General features: G+C 39.8%; 2 protein-coding genes across 5 annotated transcripts in view; one reads left to right on the forward strand and one right to left on the reverse strand.

The window, feature by feature from the left end:
* Positions 1 to 5,507, forward strand: part of LCP2 (lymphocyte cytosolic protein 2) — a 43,946-nt gene extending 38,439 nt beyond the window's left edge. For 2 of the 4 annotated variants that reach the window (XM_024753358.1, XM_024753357.1), the window contains exons 18-22: positions 723 to 817; positions 1,424 to 1,501; positions 2,885 to 2,947; positions 3,047 to 3,202; positions 4,771 to 5,507. In XM_024753358.1, coding sequence (XP_024609126.1) covers positions 723 to 817; positions 1,424 to 1,501; positions 2,885 to 2,947; positions 3,047 to 3,202; positions 4,771 to 4,893 — 515 coding nt within the window. In that variant the 3' untranslated portion in view covers positions 4,894 to 5,507. The remainder of the gene's footprint in view (positions 1 to 722; positions 818 to 1,423; positions 1,502 to 2,884; positions 2,948 to 3,046; positions 3,203 to 4,770) is intronic. The other 2 variants (XM_024753360.1, XM_024753359.1) reach the window with 1 other exon arrangement.
* A 789-nt stretch (positions 5,508 to 6,296) lies between these two features.
* On the reverse strand, positions 6,297 to 12,620 carry CUNH5orf58 (chromosome unknown C5orf58 homolog). Its single transcript, XM_024753429.1, has 2 exons — positions 12,527 to 12,620; positions 6,297 to 7,929 (listed from the first exon to the last, which is right to left on the reverse strand). The coding sequence occupies exons 1-2, from the start codon at positions 12,618 to 12,620 to the stop codon at positions 7,778 to 7,780; spliced, it is 246 nt and encodes an 81-aa protein (XP_024609197.1). The 3' UTR covers positions 6,297 to 7,777.
* Positions 12,621 to 24,523: the final 11,903 nt, after the last annotated feature.

The raw sequence follows: 24,523 nt of genomic DNA on the forward strand, positions 1-24,523 counted from the left end.
ACAAAATCAAACCTTTCCTGAAACACATTCTCTTGGAAAGTTTCAGGGAACTGTCAACAAGAAAAAAAGGTGTTGGAGAAGGCAAAGCACAAGTGCTGGGTAATTTATAGAACCCAGCACAGACTTCCTGATTGATCAGATAGTTGGCGGGGCTTTCTATGGAAGTTGAACCTTTCTACCGCTGTAGAAAATTTGGTAAAGAACAGCAGATAGTAAACTCTGGTTCTAAAAGCTAAAAATATTCGTAAGGTAACTTCACCTCATCTTGGGTAACAAATTTCTTTTTGTGGAAACAGTGAGAACATAATTATTTTATCACCACATTGTCATCACGTGGGTGGTATATATGTAACGTGCACAATGAAGCAATCACTCAGATGTGTGGTAGTGTCTCAAAATTTCACTGGCCTGGCTACAGAACAGCCCTGTGCTTTCGAACAAGTGACATTTTTAATTTTTATTATTATTATTTTTTTGGCTGTGCGTTATGCAGGATCCCGACCAGGGATCGAACCCGTGCCCCCTGCATTGGGAGCATGGAGTCTTAACCACTGGACTGCCAGGGAAGTCCTGCAAATTATATTTGAAGCTGTGGTTTCTTGAAATGTTAACTGCTGGGAATAACTGCAAGGGCATTTTGCGGGGGCGGGGGGGGAAATGTGTTATGACAAGTGAAAAATTGCTTAAAGTAAATGAACTTTCAAAATGCTCTACTTTTGAAGGCCCTAGCAACAGGCCACCTCCCAGAGGTGAAGGCAGGAGCTTTCCCTCGCCAGCCCCGAACAAACCTCAGCTGCCATCCCCTTCGGAAGGAGAGGTAATATAAAGCATATGTTCGTATTTTATTTCCACCCCAGGAAATGAATCATCAGAAACTCCCATTGAATACTCTCTTGTTCTTTTATCGTCTATTAGTCTTAATTTTTTTAGTGAAAAAAATCAAGAGGAGGACTCAGATGAAAAATAGTATGTTCTCTTTCCCTTGGTGTTCCTCTTCCAACAGCAAATGTGTGTTTTGCATTAAACGATGAGAAAAATAATCCTGTTTTTCATCTGTTTCTTGGTTTATGACATTGCATAAGTCACTTAACTGCTCGTTAACCTAGTTTTTTCTCATTAAATATATTATACTACACTGAAGAAATTATTACATTTATATCGTTCCTGATTAGAGGCTTCATTATATATGAAATGCTTATTCACTGCTACCTTTGCAACTAGTGTCATGAAAAAAAAGCAGTTCACACAAAATATCTTCTATTTATCCTCACCTGAATGATTCTATATTCAAATTAAAATAAATGCTTCAAACTTCATGGAACTGAGGTGGTGACTGACGGTAATGATTACTTGGAGGCTTTTCTTTTCACTTACATATGTTAACTGCAAAATTTATACCATTTTTAAACATTTACATTTTCAGAATTCATTAAATGAAGACTGGTATGTTTCTTATATTACCCGAATAGAGGCAGAAGCGGCTCTTAGAAAGATAAACCAGGTACTGTGCTAAAGTTTATTTTTTAAGTAGTTATAAATATTAATGGAAGAAAAGAAATGGAACTGACTTTTACCGAGTACCAATTATGGGCTAGGAATTCTGCTGGGTGCCATTCATGCTGTTATACCAAGGGGGCCAATTAGTGCCAGCTTTCCACCTACCAGTGTCCTACCAGACTCTTAGGACCATGGGAAAAAAATCTAAATTAAGGTAGTCATTTGGCTGGCAGAATCTTAGGAGATTTTATTAACTAAAATGGTCCATCTTTTCACAGGAATCACACAGCATCAAAAGGAGACTCTTTTCCCCCCAAATTTCCAATGTCTTATCGGTTCCATCTTCCTCTTGATACACAGTTGCCATCCACATCAATGTGAAGGGACCCGTATTGAGAGAGACAACAGTAATATTTTGTCCTTTCCCCTAGAAATTTCTAGCTGTCATTTAATATGAAAGATCTTAAACCAGATTTCCTGTCTTCCAGTGCTGAACATTAACCTTAAATCTATATATCAGAGACAGGAAAGAAAAGATCCTTCCTCTTTCACACCTTTCACATCTCGAGACTGCAACAGTAGTCCTCAAGCTTGGCTGCACATTTAAATCACCTGGGGAGCCTTAAAAAATTCTGATTCTGGTCTCACTTGGAGAGATTCTGATTTAATTAGTCAGGGGTGCTGTGTGGGCTCTGGAAGTCTTCAAAACTTGAAATTCTAAAGTGAAGCCAGGGCTATGAATCGCTGGTCCACACGTATATTTGTTCAACAGAGATGTTCCAACTAGAATTTACTCAATCAACCTGGAATAGAAAGAACAAAGGAAAGCCATTATTGCAGATGGATGGCTATTTAGAACTACCCTGATTCAATACACGGAGGAGGGAGTAATTTAAATGAGTCCTTCCTAATTCATTTTATTTTGATATTAGATCTTTATAGTATTAATATTATGTAGCTAATTTATGGAATGAAATTTTAAAGTACAGGACAAATCACAATACTATTGTGGTATATATCAGAAGAAAAAGGGAGGTAAGAACACAGATGGTCCACACTGGATTTTGTTGAGGTGTTTGATGATGAAACACTCTACCTGGATACCATGAGGTTTTAAAATGGGTAAATTTCTTAGGAATTTGGGTGTTTTCTGACTTTGACTGTGGAAAGAAAGAGTTAGGGAAATAGCTCTCAGCAGTAGGAAGATATATCTTTAGTTAACCAATAAAGTCCTTATTTTGCTGGCCCTTTATCCACTCAACCATCTGTCATTTGTTTTATTACTGAAAAAGAGATTCCTTTTTCATCAAGAGACTTCAAAGAGGTCTCTTTGAAATTTGGAAATTTCTCTAACATAATCTCTGCTGCCTCTTTCTTGACAACCAAGAAATCCATGCCACATGGGACTGCAGCTGTTTGGGGAACGAAATGTTCACTGAATTGTCAACTGGTAGGTTCCCAGATCCCTAGAGGCTTGTCTACTGCTCTCACAGGCAACAGGAGTATTGACTTTTGCTGCTCCCAGAATAACAAGAATTTATCCTTTTAGGATGGCACTTTCCTGGTTAGAGACAGCTCTAGAAAAACAATAACCAATCCATACGTCCTCATGGTGTTGTACAAAGAGAAAGTTTACAACATCCAGATCCGTTATCAGGAGGAAAGCCAAGTTTACTTGTTGGGAACTGGACTCCGAGGGAAAGAGGTAAGGACTTCTAGTTGTAAAATTTCCCCCAGTTCTCTATTTATGCCTCTCTGCATACCTACCTACATGGAACCTTGCTGTAGCATTCTTTTGGGGTCCATACTGCCTGGCAACTTTAGAGTTAAGTCACATTGGTGAAGCCCTTCATTTACTGGAAGGAAATAAAATGGTAACAGTATCTACCTCTGCTACTTATATCTTTTATTCCAAATAGTATAAAATCACATGTGTAACTTTAAAAATATATGTATGTTAGCATTTAAATTTTAAATTTAAAAATCCAGTTAGACGGTGCCAAAGGCAAGTCCCTTCTGTGACACAGAGGTGAATTAAGTCACCCCTGTGACTTAATAATTTTAACGTAAGATTACAGTGTATTTATAGGGCTGTGTCTTAAATGGACATCTGGAAAAATGACTTGGGTCACTGCTTACGAAAAATGGAAGTAAGGCCAATGAAGGTGGCCAGATTGCCAAAGACATTTTCCTCTATTTTTCCAAGGCTTATGCTAGTCGCTTTTGGGGTAGTTAACACAGCTGGTGTGAAGGAAACCTTTCCCGGCTGCTTTTTGCAAAGGAAACGATAGCTAAACTTAATGTCCCAAACATGTTCTTTAAGTTCAAATTTCCAGGAGGAGGATCAGCTGAATCAAACATTTCCAGAATGAGAAACAACATACCCATAACTTCCACTTCACTCCAAATATTTTTAAGTTATGGTAGCGTAAACCAGTAGAAAAAAAACCCCACATGATTTTGGTCACATGTTTGAATCACTGGTTCAGCATGGGTAGAGCTGCATAGGTCCTATAGAAGCACAGATGTCTGCCCTCCAGGACTTCTATTGGTCTAGTGTGGAAACACACAAATACAAACCACTCATTGCAGTTGCCCTGGAGGGAGGCACCTAGCAGAGTAGTCTTGGAGGAAGTGCATAACTCTGTCTGGGGTACCAAGTGACCTCTGACCCATATCTAGATGGATGGATGGGGGTTTCCCAGTCTGACCATCAGGGATAGGGTGATCCAGGTAATGAATGCAAAGACTTGCTACAGAGCAAGTGAGTGTGGAGGTGGCAGTGGGGACACGGCAGAGATCACGAAGGAACTATTATGCATCTTCAGACACCGGCAATGCTGTCTGACTTCCTGATTCCTTATACCTCCTAACATTGTTCGTGATTTAGAGTAAAGTAGGGATACAAAAACCAAAACCAAACCACAGATAGAATGATCCTAAGGTAAGGCTATCATAATTAGACTCTCCCTGTCTCCCTCTCTCCCTCTCTCTATCTCTATAATATATATAATTTCCTATATGAGGTTAAAAATATATATACCTAAATACATATTTGTCTTTTATCCAAGGTTTGCTGGATATTGGTGAGGAATTATTTTTTTCAAAGTTCTATAGCAGAAATCATTAAACTGTTTGCCAAAGTTTACATGTTTTTTCCCCATAATCCTCATACTTCAAGAGGTAGGATATTATGCAGATAAAAAAAACTGAGAGTGAAATTCACACTACCTATTCCAATGTTGATTTCTCTCCCTATTTTGAATCTTTCAGGACTTTCTGTCTGTGTCAGATATTATCGACTACTTCAGGAAAATGCCACTTCTGCTCATTGATGGGAAGAACCGAGGTTCCAGATACCAGTGCACATTAACGTATTCTGCAGGTTATCCCTAGCAAGTTAGCCAAGCAAATGAACCTTCCTCCTGCCTCTGTCCCAGCCTGGGAAGATCAATCAACCTTGGTGAACCATCAAACACTCAGGGACGATTTGAACCCCTCAACACCAACACAAAGGTTTTGTCCTTTCCCTTAAGAAAGTGTTTGAAATGAAGACTGTCGAAGATCCCATAATTTATTTATTCTTCTTCAATATTTGCAAAGTGCATGAGCAATAATGTCACACTTGAAGTCCAGTAGTACACTGTAATTCATTTTAAAAGGATGTGTATTTGAACACCCATTTCCACGTACGGTAGTTTACATACCTACAGAAACAATTTGGGGTGACTTTCGAAACACTGAAATGGTAATAGTTTTTGGTAACACATAAAACTGATTTTTTAAATAGCCCATCCTTTACCATTCAAAGCAATCATCAGTTTTATATGTATAATTTGAAAATTACTAAAAGTTAATTTCTCAAGAGCAATAATTTAAGAGGCTTCAAAAGTGTTTCATACTTATTTGGTGTTTTTGCTGGGGGGATTTTTGTATACTTTTTTAATGAAAAAGATAACTGCAGTTGGGATAACTTCCTGGAATTAAAATTAATTTGCCTTTTGCTTCACTTTTTGGTTCCTAAAACAACTTTGTTGACTTTATTTCATTCACACTATTATTTTTCTGTTTTAAAGCAAATTTAAGCAACAAATACCAAAAGAAAACATTTTAAATTTAGAGATGAGGCTTTGGTGTCATATACACCCGGATTTAATTTCATCACAACCGACACCCACACCCTACCTCCTCCACCCCTACCCAACTCCAAAAGCATCATCAAGTGATGTAGATTTTTACCAAAGTCTTCCTGGGAAGATGAAAAAGCAATGTATATATACACGGAAAAATTTGATCAGACTTTCCAATTAGATACCTTTTTTCTATTTCTATCCTCCTGACAACTGTCATAAAGCCCTCTCTTCACCCTTCCCCAAAAGGCTTTATAAATTCTTCAAAGCAATTCACTTCTTTCCTTCAACCTACATATCTCATTTAACAAAAAGTAGTAGGCATTTCACAAAATGAAAACCTCGCATTTAGTTAAGTTTTCCCCTTTGAGGCCTTCGTTGTTATTCCAAAACTTTTTTAAAAAGTAATTTACTTATTTTTGGCTGCGTTGGGTCTTAGTTGCTGTGCACGGGCTTCCTCTAGTTGCGGTGAGTGGGGGCTTCTCTTTGTAGTGGTGTGCGGGCTTCTCATTGCAGTGGCTTCTCTTGTTGTGAAGCATGGGCTCTAGGCATGCGGGCTTCAGTAGTTGTGTCACACAGGCTTCAGTAGTTGTGGCACGGGGGCTCAGTAGTTGTGGCCCGCAGGCTCTAGAGCACAGGCTCAGTAGTTACGGCGCACGGGCTTAGTTGCTCCGCGGCATGTGGGATCTTCCCGGACCAGGGCTTGAACCCGTGTCCTCTGCGTTGGCAGGTGGATTCTTAACCACTGCGCCACCAGGGAAGGCCCCAAAACTTTTATTAACAAAAATATTTGGCTTCTCTGTTTAACCTAGGAGTTTTCTGAGTCACAAAGAATATCTTGCATCTTCACTTTCATGAGCGAATAGAAAGACCACTGGCACGATTTGCTAAGATAAAGAGCATGTGGAGACTTTTAATCAATGATGATAAAAAGTATGCTTCACAAAACTTCATCCTTAGAAACTGGAAATTCTCACATTAGGGTCCAGAACTCAGGAATTCTAGAGCTGAAAATCTTGCATTCATTTACCTATTTATTCAATAGAATATTCAACAAGCGTTTATGTCATGCCAATTCTGTGCACTGAGCTAGGTGCTGGGTAATGAGGATAGAAAACGCTACAAGTTCTGCAGACCTTGTGTCTTGCTTCATGGTATTCTATACTTTATGTTCAAAATTATCTAAAATGAAGGACATGGTAGAATTCAAAGCAACTATATAGTAGTGAATTATGTTTACAAGGTAAACGCTTATTATTTTAAGTTTTCATTGGTGGAAAGGGACAGAAATTAGGAAGTTTTAGAATAAAGGTATCCTAAAACTAAAACCTATTCCACTTCAGTGACTGAAATGAGTGGTATCTGATGTTTTTATGACTAGCATTCTTTCTCCCCTTCTTCAGGCCATGGCAACTCTGTTCTTTTGGTGGGGTCTCTCCTTTGCTACAGACCCTGGCATGAGATACCAGCCTCACCAAACACAGCTGCTCAGGACCCATCTTAATCAAAGCTGGGCCAATCAGGATCTTTCTCTGGAATGTTAAACACTGAGACAGAGAAGATCTCTTTCCTCTGGGATCCCCGAAAGATAATGCTGTACACCTGGAGTTGTCTACCATACCTCTACCCCCTTCTACCTGGCACATGGAGGAAATCAGCTTTTAATAGGAGAGGATGAGGCCAATGTACAGAAACAGAACCAGGATAGAGACATCTGATGAATTAGTGGAGGCCCTGAAATCTATCCCAACCATGGACTTCCAAGTCACATGACCCAATAAACGCTTCAGCTAGCTTGAGTTGCTTTTGGCACTTGCTACCAGGAGAGATCTGATTAATATAAAGTCATACCATACATTTATAATTTAGTAACTCTCTTTCAACCTAAGCCAAATTCAGGCATAGGGTAAAGGATAAGCAATGCCTCATGGCCAATTTCCTATGTCATATTCTTGCCATTAATGAAATAAATTAGCCATTCCTTGAAACATTAAAACAAGAAAATAACAGTCTTCAAGAGCATGAAATGATTCTTTGCAACTCAACATATTTTTATTTTGTTTATTATATTAAATATATTAGTAAACTCAGTTCTCCTAGGTATGTGTTAATTCAACAATAAAAAGTTATAAATTCACACCAAATAAATATCAGATTAAAAAACTGTTAGAAGCAAGAGATACATCTGACATTTTAGACTCTTCAAAGAGGGGGTTGTTTCTTTCTGTTTCCTTTAAATCATCCGTCTTCACAGGATGACTAAAACATAGGGTAAGGTCACAAAGCAGTAACTGGGAGAGCTCTGTGTAAAACAAAATAATAGAAGACATTATATTGTAGCACATATGTCATGCGCAACTATTATTACTTTAAGGAGCTGTTTCCTAATTCTTAATTTAGCTTTCTTTTAAGTGATTATTGCTCAAACCACAATTTATATGTGCCCAATTTTGACTTAGAGTCAAATTTATATACTACAAAATAAGCATGATATAGGAACTTACTAGAAGGGCTCTTTAGCTCAAATTGTCAGTTATCTTAACTAAATTGCAATTTGATTTATGCAGATTTATGTATTTTTTAAATTACTATTTTTATCTGTTATACATGCACATAGTATAAAGAATCAAATAAGACATGTTGCAAAAAATAGCAGCTCCTATTCTCCCAGAGGCAACGACTTTTAACTTTTTTGGAGCCCATTTTGTTTTTGTTGCTTTTGTGGTTCTCTTCTGTGTTTGTTTGTTTGTTTTGGGAGGGGTGGTATTTAACCTCCAGATCTCTAAATGGCATGCATATTTCTTTTTCAATTTTAGGTATTATCTATTTGCTTCTGACCACAGAAGATTAAGATATAGCTCTTTTCACTTATACCCATTCCCCCACTGGACTTGAGGGACAATTTTTCTTAGCTCAATATTTAATGTTTACATTTTTCTTGATTATATAATCTTTACAGCTGAGTCTTACATGTTTCCCTTCCTGCAAGCTACCACTTAACCACAGTTAATAATTGTTTCCTTTTTTCATTGCTTAGTTATCATGAATATACCCCAAATTTCTGCAGTTGGGTAAATCTCCTCTCAGTATAGTCAAGTGCCTTGACTATTCTATTGTTGAAAGCCTCTCCTCTCCTAGAGCTGTCTGATCAGCTCTAGTCTGGACTGACAGCTCTCTAGCACTGCTGTACAGATCACATCTTGGAAACTCCCTTCACCATTATCCTAGGGTCTCCTTTCACCCCTCCCTTATGTGGAATATCTTTTTCCAGAATCTCAGGTCTCTCTTTTTTTGGTCTACTCCTTTGTTTGGTGGAATGCAACCTAGGTAACTTCCTGAGGTGGGGAAATTTATATCTGAAAATTTCTCTCTCTACACCAATGCTTAATAGATTGACTGGCTACAGAAATCTAGGTTGGACATCATGTTTCTTCAGATTTCCAAAGGCATTGCTGCATTTTCTTTTAGCTTCCAGTGTTTCTATGGAGAAATTTCATACAATTCTAATTCTTAATCATTGTTTCTCTTTAGAAGATTTAAGAATGTTTTTTTCTTCCAGTGTTCTGAAATTTTGTACTATTGTTTTTTAGTATGGGTCTATTTTCAATCTACTGTGATGGGCTCTTTCATTGTAAAAAGTCATATCCTTCAGCTCTGGAAATTTTTCTCGGATTATTTCTTTAATGACTTCCTCCCCATCCATTGTCTATGTTCTTTCTTTCTAGAACTCCTATTTATTGGATGTTGGACTTCCTTGTCTGTGTTTTTGCTCTACACTCGAGTTTTCTTCATTTTATCCTTAAACCCTTCTCCAGAGTTTATTTCTATGCCACACTTTTAACTTTGTTCTCTAAATATTTTTTATAGTATCCTGTTCCTTTTTCATGAACATAGCATCTTCTCCTACTTCTCTGTGGATATTAATGATAGCTTCTTGGATTTTAATCTGTTTCTTCCCCGTTGATTGAATCTATTTATTGGTTTTGTCTCTGCTTTTCCCATTAGATGCTTTCCTCAAATATCTGTTTTCCATACTTGTCTGCTTGTATTTAAGACTATGGTACTAAAAAGACAATTGGAAGTTCTTTGCCCGTGGTGGTCTATATTGTGGGGTGATCTGGTTGGGTGTTTTGTCGGAGGAACCTCTGCTATCAGTATCTTTAGGTCTTTTCTCTTAGGCTGGTCTGATTCCTGAAAGAAAAATCTGTTTGAGGGTATAAATCTGGCTGCCAATGTCTTGTAGCCAAGTGGGTTTCCCCACTGTGGGTCTTGTAACTCAATATGTAAACTTTGTCTTAAGACCCTTGTTTTTAGTACTACTCTTTTCCTCAACTTGTAGGACTTTAAATTTAAATCTCAGGTCTACCAGTGACTAGTTGTGTAACTCTGGGAAAGTTAGTTAACCTCTCTATATCTGTTTCTGTATCTGTAAATGCCAATGGTATTATTTCCTACCTCATAAGGTTGTTATGACGATTGAGTCCATTTATGTAGAGCTCTTGGAAGAGTATCTGGATTATGGTAAATGCTATAAGTGTTAGCTATTGATATTATTACTTTTGGGAGAAGGTGGGGATAACAGTGTTCGTTTAATCTTCCCTGTTTACCAGAAGTCTACCTTCCTAGTCTAGCTCTACAAGTCTTGTATCTTCACTGCCTGCCCTACCCCACAACTTTCCAGAAACACATTGATCATATTTATTTTATTTTACTTCACGAAAGAATAATCCCCAAACCAGAACAGTTAGATAATAAAGTTTGAGAAGAATCTAAAGCTTCTGTAATTGTTTTACATGAGTGCAAGCATCCGGAACCAATTATTCATTTAATCAATGTTTTTCAAGAGCCTATTATATAAAGGCACTGTGTTAAGTGCTAGGAATACCCTTAAGGAACTTACAGATGAGCAGGGATAAGAAAAGTAAGTAGACATTCAATTACAATACAGTGTGATAGGTAATATGAAAAGGTAGAAGAGATGATATACTGGTTTAAAAAAAAGTTTTCCACTGTAAGCAACCTTGACTAATAAGTAGCAGTTAACCTGGTGCGGTGGAGGTAGGGGTGCAAGAGTAGGCATTGCAGGAGGAGGTGTTAAGGCACGGGCACAAAAAAGAGCAAACGCGCAGATATGCAGATAGTTCAATGTGACTGGAACACAGAACGTGCAGGGAATAAAGAATGAGGTAACAGACTGGAGAGGTAGGCAGGGCCTGATCTCAAGGTCTTACAGTCCATTCTAGGAGGTCTGGACTTCATCCTGAGGACAATGGTGAGCCAACGAGCATCTTCAGCAGATTTACATTTTAGAAACCTAATCCTTGCCGTAGTGTTTAGATTGGTTTTGAGAGATGACGAATTAAGCAGAGCTAACCCGATTCCTTTATATCAGGCTCCTCACAGCCTCTCGTACTATGCACTGTGAATTTGTGAGAGAATTACATAGCATAAAGCCCCGCCCAAACTTAGCCGAGCATCAGTTGATGGACTCCGTTTTTATTGCACACCATCTACTAACATCTTCTGAGACAGCAGTGCTCCCAGATCAACGTCTGGGAAATGCTTGGGAGAACACATAGGAAAAGCATAACAGGCACTCACTATTTGGTGCCTAAGTAACAGCCACTCCCCTCTTCTTCCTGGGGGCACAACTTGATTGCACTCGAGGGATTCTTTCCCCAGCACCAGCAGTAAGTCCTGACTGGTCCAAATTGTTCTGTTCCCCTTGGTGGTGGCTGCTGTAGGATACACATGTGGCACAAATCTGGCCAAAGAAAGGAAAGGGGAAATGCGCTGGAGGGATCTGGAGAAAGGCTTATATAAGAGACACAGGCAGGGCTTCCCCGGTGGCGCAGAGGTTGAGAGTCCGCCTGCCGATGCAGGGGACACGGGTTCGTGCCCTGGTCCGGGAAGATCCCACATGCCGCGGAGCGGCTGGGCCCGTGAGCCACGGCTGCTGAGCCTGCATGTCCGGAGCCTGTGCTCCGCAACAGGAGAGGCCACAGCAGTGAGAGGCCCGCATACCGCAAAAAAAAAAGAGACACAGGCAAAGACAGTGTCTGTATATGGTCATGTCCGCAGGTAATGACCCTGAGAAGTGACAAACAGAGTGAACATAACAGAGCAGAAATATGGAAAGAACCTAGTACCTGATGAAGTCTTTAAAACTCTGAGTTAGCTTTAGGGCTGCCCAACCTTGGAATCTTCTTATTATCTTCCATATTGTATAAGCCATGTTAAATTGGTATTTTGTTACTTGTAGGAAGGTCTCATAACTGACACAGAGACTGTCTTCAAATACCAAAGGTTTTCATAAGAATAACCACTACATATTCAGTGGTTTTCATGGTTAGAAATAGGACCAATGGATGAAAGAAATAGGGAAAAAGATTTCAGCTAGTCCATGAAGAGGAATTGTCTAAGAAGGAATAGATTGACTGGTGATACAGAGAGTTTCCCAACATAGGAAATGTTTGGTCAAGAACAGGTGAAATATTCACTCACGGAAATTTTACATGCCTGGGATAAAAATACAGAATATGTCTCTAAGGGGAGTGACTAAACATCATAACCTACAAGATCTAATCCTACTAGAACCATTAATTCACATAATCAAGCAAACTTACAAGTTTTGACTTGGAGGGAACTTTAGGGGCTTAGTAATGATTAAGGGATTCAGGGATGAAAATTCAAGTCTGCTAACGTCCAGGTCAATGCTCAAACATAATGCATCTTCAGAGATCTAGTTCATATTACAGTGTAAGCATTTCTCAAGAAATAGAAAAATCCTAATTAGTTGGCAAAATTCAGTTTTGCCCCAGCAGAAGCACAAATTGACTCTACTATTTATTTTATAACAATGACATGCAAACATTTTAATCCAGTGATTCCATACTTACCTTTCATTTTCTTCAACTCCAAAGAAATTGTGTTAATATTTTTAATTATGGCTTCCACAGTTGGCTTATGGTTGGTAACATTATTGTCAGACATCTGATTTTAAAAGAGAAACAAAAACAATGTATAAATCAGGAGTATTTGTGTATACTTTAAAAATACTTAAATTTTCAGCATTTCTGAAAGGAAAAATCTGTTATTTCAGAACTAAAATATTTGTGAAATTATAGTCTCTTTAGAGAGACTATAATGGCTAGAATTCTAACATATGAAGGAATCAACTTAATATTTTTCCAACTGAAAACACCTGTAACTGGAATTCTTAGGATGAGGTGTCTTCTTTAATCAAACCATATCCACAAGATGGGGCCCTTACAATGGAAATGCAGATGTCCCCGTTTCAGAAAGCCTCAGCACTTATAAGCTACCTTACAATTTAGCAATTTCATATAAGATCTTCTCTAATTTTGTTTATGTAAGTCAGCATCTTTTTCTAGCTTATGCTTGAATGACAGGGTCCGTACATGGTTTCTTTAAGTACATAGTAAAGCTTAAAATAAGATTTGATTATAATTCCTTGACTACAAAGATGGCAACACGGCCACTTCTATTTTAGCTTTGGGATTTAGGGCAACACACATTTTAATTTAGCTGAAATGTGTAAATCAACGTGTTACTATGTTATATATAAAGTACATATATGTAGCCAATTGTGTCAGATAAAAATATATAGAGATGTTTCTAGGTGATTCACTAGAAACTAACCTTAGCCATTCAAATATCTCGAAATAACTTGAATAAACCACACTTAGTGCACACAGCTCCAGAAGGTGGGCAGTTACGCGTGAGGCTGCTTGTCCAAAAATTGAAAACAAACTAACCTTGAAATCAATTCCTTGCCTCTGCCTTTTCCTGAGTCAGGGGTATTTATCCTATTTCACTCACTTCAGAGCCACTGTAAAGGAAATACATTTTTTTCATCTCCAGACAATGAAAAAACTACACTTCGCATCCACCTACAAGCCCCTAGGCACTGAAAATGGAACGGCAGCTATCTTACTTGGGTATGGCAAAGCCAAAGACCCAGGTTTGAGGAGAAAGGAAAGATGATAAAAAAAATAAAGGAGGTAGGGTGGGGATTAAAGAACCTTAAAGATATGAAGGTAAAAATAAAATACAAGTAAAAACCAAGAGGTAAGTAACTAAATGGATGGAGAAATGCCCAAGAAAGTTGACCCTCTCCACTCTGGGGTCAGGTTATCCAGGACCCTCAGGTGCCCGTAGGTGGGGTGGGGTCAGAGGCCAGAGTGGCAAGGGGACCCTAGTGGACCAGAGCGAGGCCAGAGCTGGTCAAGCCTTCCCCAGGGAGCTCGGTCAGGATATCACTCAGAGAAAGGAGAGGCTGGTCAAACAGTGCTTCCCCGGGAGGTGGGAAGTGGAGACCAGGCTCGGGGGGCCAAGGGAATAGGGGGTCGGAAGCCACGATACCACACTGAAGGCAGGAACGCAGCTTAGGCACTAACCCGGGGCCAGAGGCCAGGAGGCCAGGCCCTCCCCCTGAGGAGCGATTATTATCCCTTAAGTTTTCCTTCCAAAGGCCAAGTCCTCTCCTCGGCGTGACCCGCGTGAGGAGCCCCACGCCCTAGGGGGCCACAGGCTGGGGCCTGAAGATGGAGCCAGAGGCAACCTCGAAGTTTCCCCAGTCCTCAGGCTCCCAAATCTGTTCAGGATAACGCGAAACGTGCTCAGCAGCCTTGACCACCGGCCCTCCCTGGAGCCGCCCAGACAACCGCTCCTTCTTGACCCGACAGATGACGATGTCTTTGAGGAAACCGTGCTCTTAGCCACGGGCTAGGAGACCTGGCGACCCGCCCCTCTTGGCGGCTGAAGATGGAACCTGAGGCAGCCTGGACATGTCAACGGTCTTCACCTCCAGCCCACACACCAAAACTGAATTAAGATTATTTAAAATCTGGTAACTCTGGGCAGCCCACAACACTGACCCCGTCGGTACCTACCGCGCCAGCCGTTACCAAAGTTCTGGCTGCTAAGTGGGGAGAGCCGGCAGTGGAAGTGAGACCGGGCTTCCTGATTGGCCAGTTTCTCTGCCTGGTGCATCCTGGGAGTTGTAGTCCCTGGCTAGGCCTCTGCAGAGAAGGTTCTGGATGCCAAGCAGGATGTGACTAGCACTACTGCATGGGCAGAGAGGGAGAGTTGAAAGGCATTTTGCCGCCTATGTGCCAGGCACCTGGCTAGGTGCTTTGCAGCCCTTGTTCGTGTTTAATTTTCACAGAATAGGATTGTGGTTAAGGTCAGACTCTGGACTGAAACTGCTTGGGCTTGAATTCTACTCCGTTGCTGGTTTAGCTGTAGATGTCCTCAGCTATCTTATGAGGGTAATAATAGCTGCTTTCTGTCTTCTTTTGAAGGTTAAGTGAGATAATGCATCACATTGGGCTTGGCAGATGATGTGCCCCATAAATGTTAGCTATTATCATTCCTATAAATCTGTACAGATGAGCTGAGAGGTGTACACTGGTCTCTTGCCAAGTGGAGAAGTTGGGATTCAAGCCATCTCTGCTGGATTCCAAGAGGAATCGCTGTCACGACACCCTCGGGAATTGCCTTAGACTTGATGCACTCCAGCACCAGGTTCTATACAAGTCTGCCTTCACTAAGTCTCCCTTATAACACTCATCAGCCTCTTCAACCAGTCCCTTGCCAACAACCTTCAACACATAGTCTGTTTTTATTTTATATCCAATTATCTTCAGTTTAAGACTAGAGTTTGTCTGATGCAGAGTTAGATAAATGAACAGCGGCACAGAAAGACTGAACTTCAGTCCTAAGGATAGCTAGCTATGTGATCTTGGAAAAGAGTAACTTCTTTTCTCTGAATCTCATTTTACTCATCCGTTTCCTTATGAGAGAGACGGGCCTGATCAGTGTTTTCTAAATTTCGCTCATTATTGGGCCACTGTTATGATTGGTTGCCCTTGCTGTGTACCACCTACATTATTACCTTAATGCTTTAAATTTACTTCCCTTTAACATTTAAATCTACTTAAAATTTTTTATATCATCAATGTGAATGAAATAAAATTTAAGCAGAAGGGAATGGGAAAAATAAAGACAATGAAAATAAAACGTTTTTAATCATTTAGATATTTCTTGCTTCTCAATGGCTGTGATCCTGAAGCCTGAAATTCTTTGTTAAAATGGGTTTTTAAGTATTAGAGAAATGTTAAAGATAGTCTAGTACAAACTGAGACTTTCTTCTTGATGTAGTCAGAAAAATTGAAAGAGTTGGATGGGGAATAACTCTAACAGTGTGACTACACATTGTTTAATGCCTCTGTACCATATAAAACATCACTCATATCCTTAGTGAGATATGTCCCTAAGATATGTCCCTAAGATATGTCCCAACGTAATCCTACGTTGGTGAACGTAGGATTAGCTGCTGTCCAATACACCATCTCTGTGTGAGATTTCTTTATGCTTGTGGAATCTAAAAAAAGAAAGCAAACAAATGTATAAAACAAAACAGAAAGAGACTCACAGAAACAGAGAACAAATTAGTGGTTACCGGGGGAAAGGGGAGGAGGGGTGGTGTAAGATAGGGGTAGGGGATTAAGAGATACAAACTACTATGCATAAAGTAAATAAGCAACAAGAATACAGCACAGAGAAATATAGCCATTACTTTGTAATAACTTAAGTTATTAATTGGAGTACAATCTATAACAAATCTGAATCACTATGTTGTACACCTGAAACTAATATAATATTGTAAATCAACTATACTTCAATTAAAAAAAAAGACTTCTTCATACTCAACGGGCTTCAAAACTCACCTCAATCCTGGAAAGAGTCTTCCAGAATTAACCCTACCCAACTCTGCAATCTCCAACTAGTCTCTCTGCCAATGCTTCCTTCACTCACTATTTTAACTGTGGACACTTGCTAGCATCAGAGTCTTGCATTTTCTTATTTCTGATTTGTGTACTGAGCGTTTTTTAATCTATTTCTCCAAGTGCTGAGTAGGGGGTGACAAAAAGAGACACAGAAGTCCAGGGAATCAACATTCTTTCAGCATTCACTATATTATACATTAAGTTAGAAGTGTTCATCTTCTGACAACTCTCTGAGGTAGCTGTTATCACCCTCTTTGTATGGAAAGTGAAGCTTGAGCTCAGAGAGCTTAGTGCCTGCTCAGGGGCCACAAGAACCAGGTTCAGTTCCAAGCACAGACCCTGTCTGTGAGACTCCAGAACCTTCTGTGCTTTTCATTGTACCAAGTTGTCTGCCAGTCCAGGACACCATCTTTTGAAACATGATGGAAACAAGTACACCATGGCTTTGAAATGATTTGAGCTTCACAGACTATTGAATTTGAACACACACACACACTAATATACAAAGGAGCATATAAATATGGAGTGACCAACATAGGGTGAGCAACATTTATTCTCTGAATTAAGGATACCATTAACAAAACAAAATTAACTGCCACTACTGTTTTATACGAGCAGAGATAATTTAACATCAAAAAGGAAGGAAGGAAGACAGAAAAAGAAGGAAGATCATAATAATTTTGGAATAGGACTACCTTAACAAAAATCTTACTGGATGTGTCTCTTTGCCTCTCCTTCACTGATGCAGACTAGTGAAAACTTCACCTCAGATCTGCCTGATTCTGGATGTGTGTTTGGAAACTCCCATAGATAACAGCAGGAGAAAAGGTGTTTAAGAGAAGTAGGGTGAAAAAGGTAGGTGGGCTGAGATACATTGAGGCTGAGAATTCTGAAAATCAAGTGACGATGGGGGCTGGGGCTGAGTAGGATGTGGTGTCTCTGGGGCCCCATTGTCCCCAAAACACTGAATCCATTCATCCGCAGGGTCCAGCAAGTGTTTGCAGGACCTGCTTCAGCTCAAATACCTGTGGACTAAGATTCTGCTCACAGGATTTTTAATTAAATCTAAAGACCTTCTACCCATCCATAGTTCTGATCACTTCTTATGAGTATGTTCAAACTACTGTACTTGGGAAAAAGTCATTAATGAGCCTTTAAAAAAAAAAGAATTAACTTTGTGTTTCTTCTAAATTAATGTTATAAGAAGGAAAAAGAGATCTGAAGTCAGAAAAAGATAGATTTTAATAATGTATTTTCCTCCATAAAAATGTCTTAGAACAATGATGACTACTTATTGCAGTGCTTTCCCTCCTCAAGTTACTATAGATTCTGTCTTTTTTTCCCTAAGAACATAAAACTTTAAAAGCATGATCTGCTACTTAAGGCTTGAGACTGTTATAGATGAGGCCCTAAAAAAATCTATCTTCCTACCAAATGTAAAATAGACAGCTAGTGGGAAGCAGCCGCATAGCACAGGGAGATCAGCTCGGTGCTTTGTGACCACCTAGAGGGGTGGGATAGGGAGGGTGGGAGGGAGACACAAGAGGGAAGAGATATGGGAACATATGTATATGTATAGCTGATTCACTTTGTCATAAGGCAGAAACTAACACACCATTGTAAAGCAATTATACTCCAATAAAGATGTTTTAAAAAAATCTATCTTCCTTAATAAGTTTGCAAATACAACACTTTACTGAAACCCAACACTGGTTGCTGTTGTTGATTCTAATGTTAATCAAATAAAGGAGATTAAAAAGCTGGTAAATTCTCCCATAAAGAAAAACGCTGTTAGAGAGCAACAAGGTGATTGAGCACTTTATGGAGCTGAGTGTGAGTGCCTCAGTTAGTTTTATTACAAATTCTTGACATAAAGTCTTCATTTCCAGGAAAATAAATTGAGTAAATTATCTCACATCTTCCCCTTGTTCTCAGAGTTCCCATTCCCATCCTCCCACAGCTCATCGTAAATTACAAGTGCTGGTCTCTGTGCCTAGGGCTGGCTTCCTGCTGGAGCATCAACTCCCTTCTGAATATTGCTTTGTGCAACTCCTGTGTACACAGATTTGGGAGGTAATGAGCATGTGCTTGGATCATTCCCTGAGGAGCATGACCTTTGTCCTCGCTCATTAGAACAGCCAATGGATTGGGAGATTGGGATTGACATATATACACTAATAGCATAAAATAGATAGCTAATAAGAACCTGTGGTATAAAAAATAAATAAAATTAAATTAAAAAATTAAAAAAAAAAAAAAAAAGAAAAGAACAGCCAATGCTTTCGCCGTAGCCAATCACATAAAGGAAGGAAGACAGCGCATGGCTTCTGCCTCTGGTCTGAAGTGGAAGTTGGACTAGCTGCCTTCTGTCTTCCATAGCAGCTAAGATTACATTTTGGACTGAGTCATTTTCTTTTTCTCTGAAACACTTCTGAACTTTAGAAAGAGGTTATTAACAGAAATCCACATGGATCACTGCATTAACTAAAATATTTTGATTTCTAATTAAGAAATTACTTTATGTAAAAATCCTGCCATTTGTGACAGCAGGAATGGACCTTGAGGATATTATGCTAAGTGAAATGAGCATAATTCACCTTTCAGACAGAGAAAGATGAATACCGTATGTTATCACTTATATGTGGAACCTAAAAACACTGAACTCACAGAAACAGAATGTAGAATGGTGGTTACCAGAGGCTGAGTGGTGGCGAAAATGGGAAAATGTGGTCAAGCGGTACAAATTTTAAGTTATAAGATGAATAAGTTCCAAGGATGTAATGTGCAGCATGGCACTCCAGTTAACAACACTGTATTGTATACTTGAAAGTTGCTAAGAGAGTAGAGCTTTACTGTTCTCCCCATCACAGCAACAACATAGTAATTGTGTGAACTGAAGGGTGGGTGAACTAACCTTATTGTGGTAAACATTTCACAGTATATCCATGTATCAAATCATCGCACTGTACACTTTAAACTTATGTTATATGTCAGTTACATCTCAATAAAGCTGGGCAAAAGATAAAGTTCTGCACCAACATTTCCCTCTGAAATAGGAAGCTACCCAAATAGAGTTGCCAATAAAATATGGGACATCCAGTTAAATCTGAATTGCAAGTAAGCGACAGATAATTTTGTTACTATAAATATGTCCTTACTATAAATATATCCTGTTACTATAAATATTGTACGGCACATAATTATATTAAAAATTTGTTTATCTAAGAATCAAATTTAACTGGGAATTCTGTACTTTTATTTGCTAAATCTGGCAATCCTATGCCCAAAACACTACAACCATGAAAAGAAAAGCAAACAGTCTGAAGGCTTGTAGATTCAGTAGGTATGGAAGCCAAGAAAATATTGAGGTTTTCCAACTTGATGTCTAAAATAATAAAATGCAGACACTTACTGTGCCAGAATTTGTCTCCCTCCTTCCTTCAACATTCTTGTAACCCAAGAAAGAAGATGCGTCTTTGAGAAAGCAGATGGACAAAAGCCGACAGTATTCAACATGGTGCTGTTTTTGACAGTTGCTTGCTATGCCTGTTTGCCTGAAAATTCTTTGCACTTGGCTTTTCAGAAAACGCCTTCACCCAGCAAGGCATATTCATGACACAAGTTGGATTTATTTTCAGAGATCCATCAATCAGGGAAAACCTTCTCTGTCCCTAAATAAAATGTGTTTCTAATTCTATCATGTCAGCCCTCCATCTCCCAACAATACTTCCCATGTTTATTAAAGACATAGATCCTGATCAGGTGTTTCTCCCTCTGGGCATAGCCCCCAATGCCCACACCTCACTCTCATCAGCCAGCCATGTAATGAAAAATGAGTGCCTTTATGAAAAAAAAAAAAGTATTATGTCCATGAGGTCAATTACAATAGACTCTAAGTGTGCACTCACTTTTTTAAAATGAAAAAAATGTATATGTGCATAAAAACAAGTTTGGAAGAATAAACACCAAAATGTTAATGATTATCCCTGGGTAGTGAGATTTATGGGTGATTTCACTTTTTTGCATTTATTTATTTAGCCTAGCTGTAACTTTAGTCCCAACCCATCTTCTCTATAGTTTAAACTCTCCAGGACATTTCTTACCATGTTAAAATATCAGTCACTTTGAGGCAGAGCTTCTCAGACTTGACAGTGTAGAAAAATTACTTAGGGAGCTAGTGAAAATGCAGATTCCAAGGCTCTCCCCAATGACTCTGATTTAGTAAATCTAAGCTGGGGCTCCCTAAATCTGCATTTTAAATCCCTCCTCTTCCATTCTAACCTAGGGGAACTATGGACCATATTTTGAGGAATATTGACTTATGGCTTCATTGAGCATTTTCTACATAAATTAAATGTGTGACCATAGTTGCAATTTCTTTTGGCTACTGATGCCAGAGTTCAGTCATTTTTGAAAATTTTATGTGTATATATGTATATAAAATATATATAAATGTATATAAAATAATATATATACATTGGGTTGGCCAAAAAGTTCGTTTGGGTTTTTCCATAAGATCTTATATGTATATATGTATGTATATAATTTTCAGGCATATATCAGGTCCACTTCTTTCTAATTAAGTGTTTGGGGCAGAAGCTCACCCCCTCCCTGGGAATAGCAGCAAACAGAGACTCACAAGGTCTGCTTGATTCTGGGAGGGGGAGGAAGGAGATGGATATTCCAGCTTCAGGTGCTTCCTAATTCAGGTCTTTATTTCTTCTATTTCCTAGCCTTTTTGTTTGTCTGCTTCCAGTTTCACTTGCCAACATAATGTCAACTCCAGTGCTAAGGTCTGAGATTTTACATGATTTTCTTTAATATTTACATTTTAATATGTAACTTTTTGTGCTAAAAAACTCCCTACTGCTAGCCCTGCTGCCATTCCCCTGGTCTTGGAAACCATCCCCCACCCCCACCCCTCTACCCCGGCCTGTGTTGCTTGCTATAGCACCCCTACTGGCTTCCCACTGCTGCTTTTGCCCCCATGATCTGCTCGCTCTGCACACTACAGGTGGATGTGCTTTATAAAAGGTAAATTAGATCATGGCGTCTCCTGCTCAAAATCCTCCAGCGGTTTCCTACAGTCCACTTTGGAAGAAGCACAGAGCTCCTGACCCTGGTCTATAAGGCCTTATGAGCTCCGGTTTCTGTTTGTCTCACACATCTTTCAGTCCTAGAACATGCTGACAACTGTTTTGCAGTTGTTTCCTTCTGACCCTCCCAAACTGGTTTCTTTTTATGCTTTAGGGTTCAGAGAGGCCATCCTCTAATATCACCCCATCCTCTCTCTCAGCCCCTTATTTGTTTCCATATAATACTTGATTTAAATTGTACTTTTTAAATTTATGTTTCTCTTTATTTTTCAGTTTTGTTTGGGTTGGTCTCTTTCACTGTTACTACATATCTTTTATAAGGGCAAGAAACTATCGTTGTGCTCACCCTTGTCTACTCATTGCCTATGATTGTACTCTGTGCCTAGCACGATTCCTGGAACATAGTGCTCAATAAATCTTGGTCCAGTGACTGAATGAAGGGGTTGGCCTGCTACAGTAGTATGCTGAAGAGTCAGAGAAACCAGGGTGTGCATCGACGTCCGTCACTCTGCTGGGCCCTCAGCAAAGTTCTGACAGTGGAAGTCATACCTTCGTGGCTTCTAAAGCCCTCTGATGGAGGGACAGTTCCCATGGTGGCCAAGGAGAAAGTGGATGAACCACAGAATCTAAACACTGAATATTCTTAGTTTTTTTCTGCTTTCTGATTCATCCTGGTGCACAGACCAAACATCCAAGAGAGCAATGAAAAGCACACTCATGGCTGTCCTAGAAGGCAACAACACGCCTGAGAGCTTCAAAGCAGCCTCGTGTGGTGTGGGAAGAATTATGAAACTCTGATAAAAGAACTCTCTTGGCTGTGGATCATCATTTGAATAAAAATCAAATGACTTAGGATCTGTCCAAAATGAAGGATGTTTTAATACCTTGTGTGTAAAAACACTGATATTTTGCTTCTTTTTTATTAAACAGATTTTATTATTTTTCAGAATCTTGTCAGCATAATCATTTTATGGGTGGATGAAATATTCAGCCCTGCTGATGCAGGAGTTCTTTCATAGCAATTACCTTGTGGCACTTTCGCTGTAATGAGGTTTTCACCGAAGATTTTTCCCTGGGTCTGTGTAATAAATGAAATATGACCAGAATTTAAATTTGTCAATTACAAGCAAGCACAGTGCATAAACGCACAACAGAGCCATGAATTCCAAATCGCAGGCTGTTGCTGGAGGGCAGATGCTCTGAAAATTAAAAAGGAAATAAAACTACTGACTGGCAAGTGAAAACTGGCCCCCATAGAAAGCAAATCTCCCCTAACACTCATGCACGATTCTACCCAACAGGGCGAGCTCTTGATTACAAATTCTTTACCGTGAAACTGACAAATCAAGCAGCAAGTAGTGAATTTGTATTCAAATAATTTACATTGGCCTCTGATATCTTGCCCTATGTCTTCCTATGTTTCTTGAAGCTAGATCAAAAGGATTTTGGACATGGCAGTCCAGAGCTCACAGCAGTATGCAGCCTGATGGTGGTGTTCTGTCTGAGTGGTTCAAGGAGAGACAGACTTGGGACAGGGTCTGCTGTCTCCCAGCAGCTGCTATTTTCACTGACCTGACTTCAATAATTGCTCCTGTGGGGCCCTCTGCCGACCATCTCTTGTACAGGGAGAAATTCTAGGTGTCTGCAACTGTTGAGGACTCTTGACAAATCGTTTATTTCATTAAACGAGCCACAAAACAAGAGCAACTTTTTTTGAACTGCATATATAAGAAGCCCTAGGCAAGAGAAAAGAAACACATTTTTATAAACGTATCGAGTACCGTGCATGCATTCATGCGACAATTCTTTCTTGAGTATCTCTTGTGTGTCAGTCACCAAGTTTTAGGCATATAGGGGTGAGCCCAAACTGACAGTTCTCTTGCTGGTCTGCCGGTGGACATGGATAGCTTGCGGTCTGGAGGAAGAAACAGACTGGAATCCACAAACAGCTCGATTTAATTAGGGGCATGCCATGTGTTGGGGGCAGCTTTCAGGAAGAGTGTCCCTGAGGTAGGGACATTCAGGCTGAGATCAGAAGGAGAGAAGGACATTCCAGGCTGAGGAAACAGCCTGTTCATGGGCCCTGCCTCAGAAGCCAGCTTAGTTCATGAGAGGGCTTGAAAGAATGTCCAGCAAGGCTAGAGAGCAGGGAGCAAGGGGATGCCTAGGGCAAGAAGAGATGGGAGAAGGGGCAGAGGCCAGACCATGGAGGTTGTGAGGAGAAATGCAGTCACTCCTGAAACCCATGGGAAGCTACTAAGGGCTCTTAGACAGGTAAAGACTGGGAATGGTGGTGGTTGATAAGATCATATTTGTGGTTTGGAAAGATGGCCCTGGCTTCATGATGGAGAACAGATTGAAAGAGGGAAAGAATAGGCTCAGGAAGTCCAGTTAAGAGTCTAGCTGAATAGTCCGTGTGAAAGTTGGCAATACCTTGTTTAAAATGGTGTGCAGAGAGATGGAAATGAAATCAGAGAGTGTTTAGGGGATAGAATTAACATGGACTTGGTGATGAGTGATACATGGTGCTGGAAGGTCAGGAGCATTAAGCATGGCCAGCATTATCTCCTTATTGTTAGAGCCTTGCAAAATAGCATCGTCCCCATTGTACACCTGAGGACAAAAATGGGCTCAGAGCGGTTTAGTCTTGGGCTAGAGATTATTCAGGTGGGAAGTGGCAGGGCCATATGCCTACTACTCCCCTGCAGTGTCTCTGAGATCCCATGGGGATATTTGCCCAGGAACTCATCTCTCCCATGTACTCTCAATGTATCCCCTACTTCTTGAGAACACCCTAAAATGCTTACTGTATTTGTTTCTTTGTCTGTCTTTCCTGCTAGCTTGTTGAGGCCTGGGCCTTATTTGTCCCTGTATTGTCAGTAATTAGTCCAGTGCCTGGCTCAGAGTGGGGACCAGGGAGGGTTTGTTGAGTGAATAAGAAACTTTCACCAGTCTCTCATGGAAGGGAGCCAGTTGGAGGTCACTG

Source organism: Neophocaena asiaeorientalis, unplaced genomic scaffold (assembly GCF_003031525.2).
Source record: "Neophocaena asiaeorientalis asiaeorientalis breed wild unplaced genomic scaffold, Neophocaena_asiaeorientalis_V1.1 scaffold268, whole genome shotgun sequence".
In the NCBI taxonomy this organism is placed as follows: Eukaryota; Metazoa; Chordata; class Mammalia; order Artiodactyla; family Phocoenidae; genus Neophocaena; species Neophocaena asiaeorientalis.

Bases quoted from the DNA above. Each gene is read 5' to 3' on its own strand.
- CUNH5orf58 (XM_024753429.1), bottom strand. From the start codon at position 12,620: ATGTCTGACAATAATGTTACCAACCATAAGCCAACTGTGGAAGCCATA. The intron at 7,930-12,526 runs GTAAGTATGGAA...TGTTTTACACAG, and splicing joins GGAGTTGAAGAAAATGAAAG to AGCTCTCCCAGTTACTGCTT.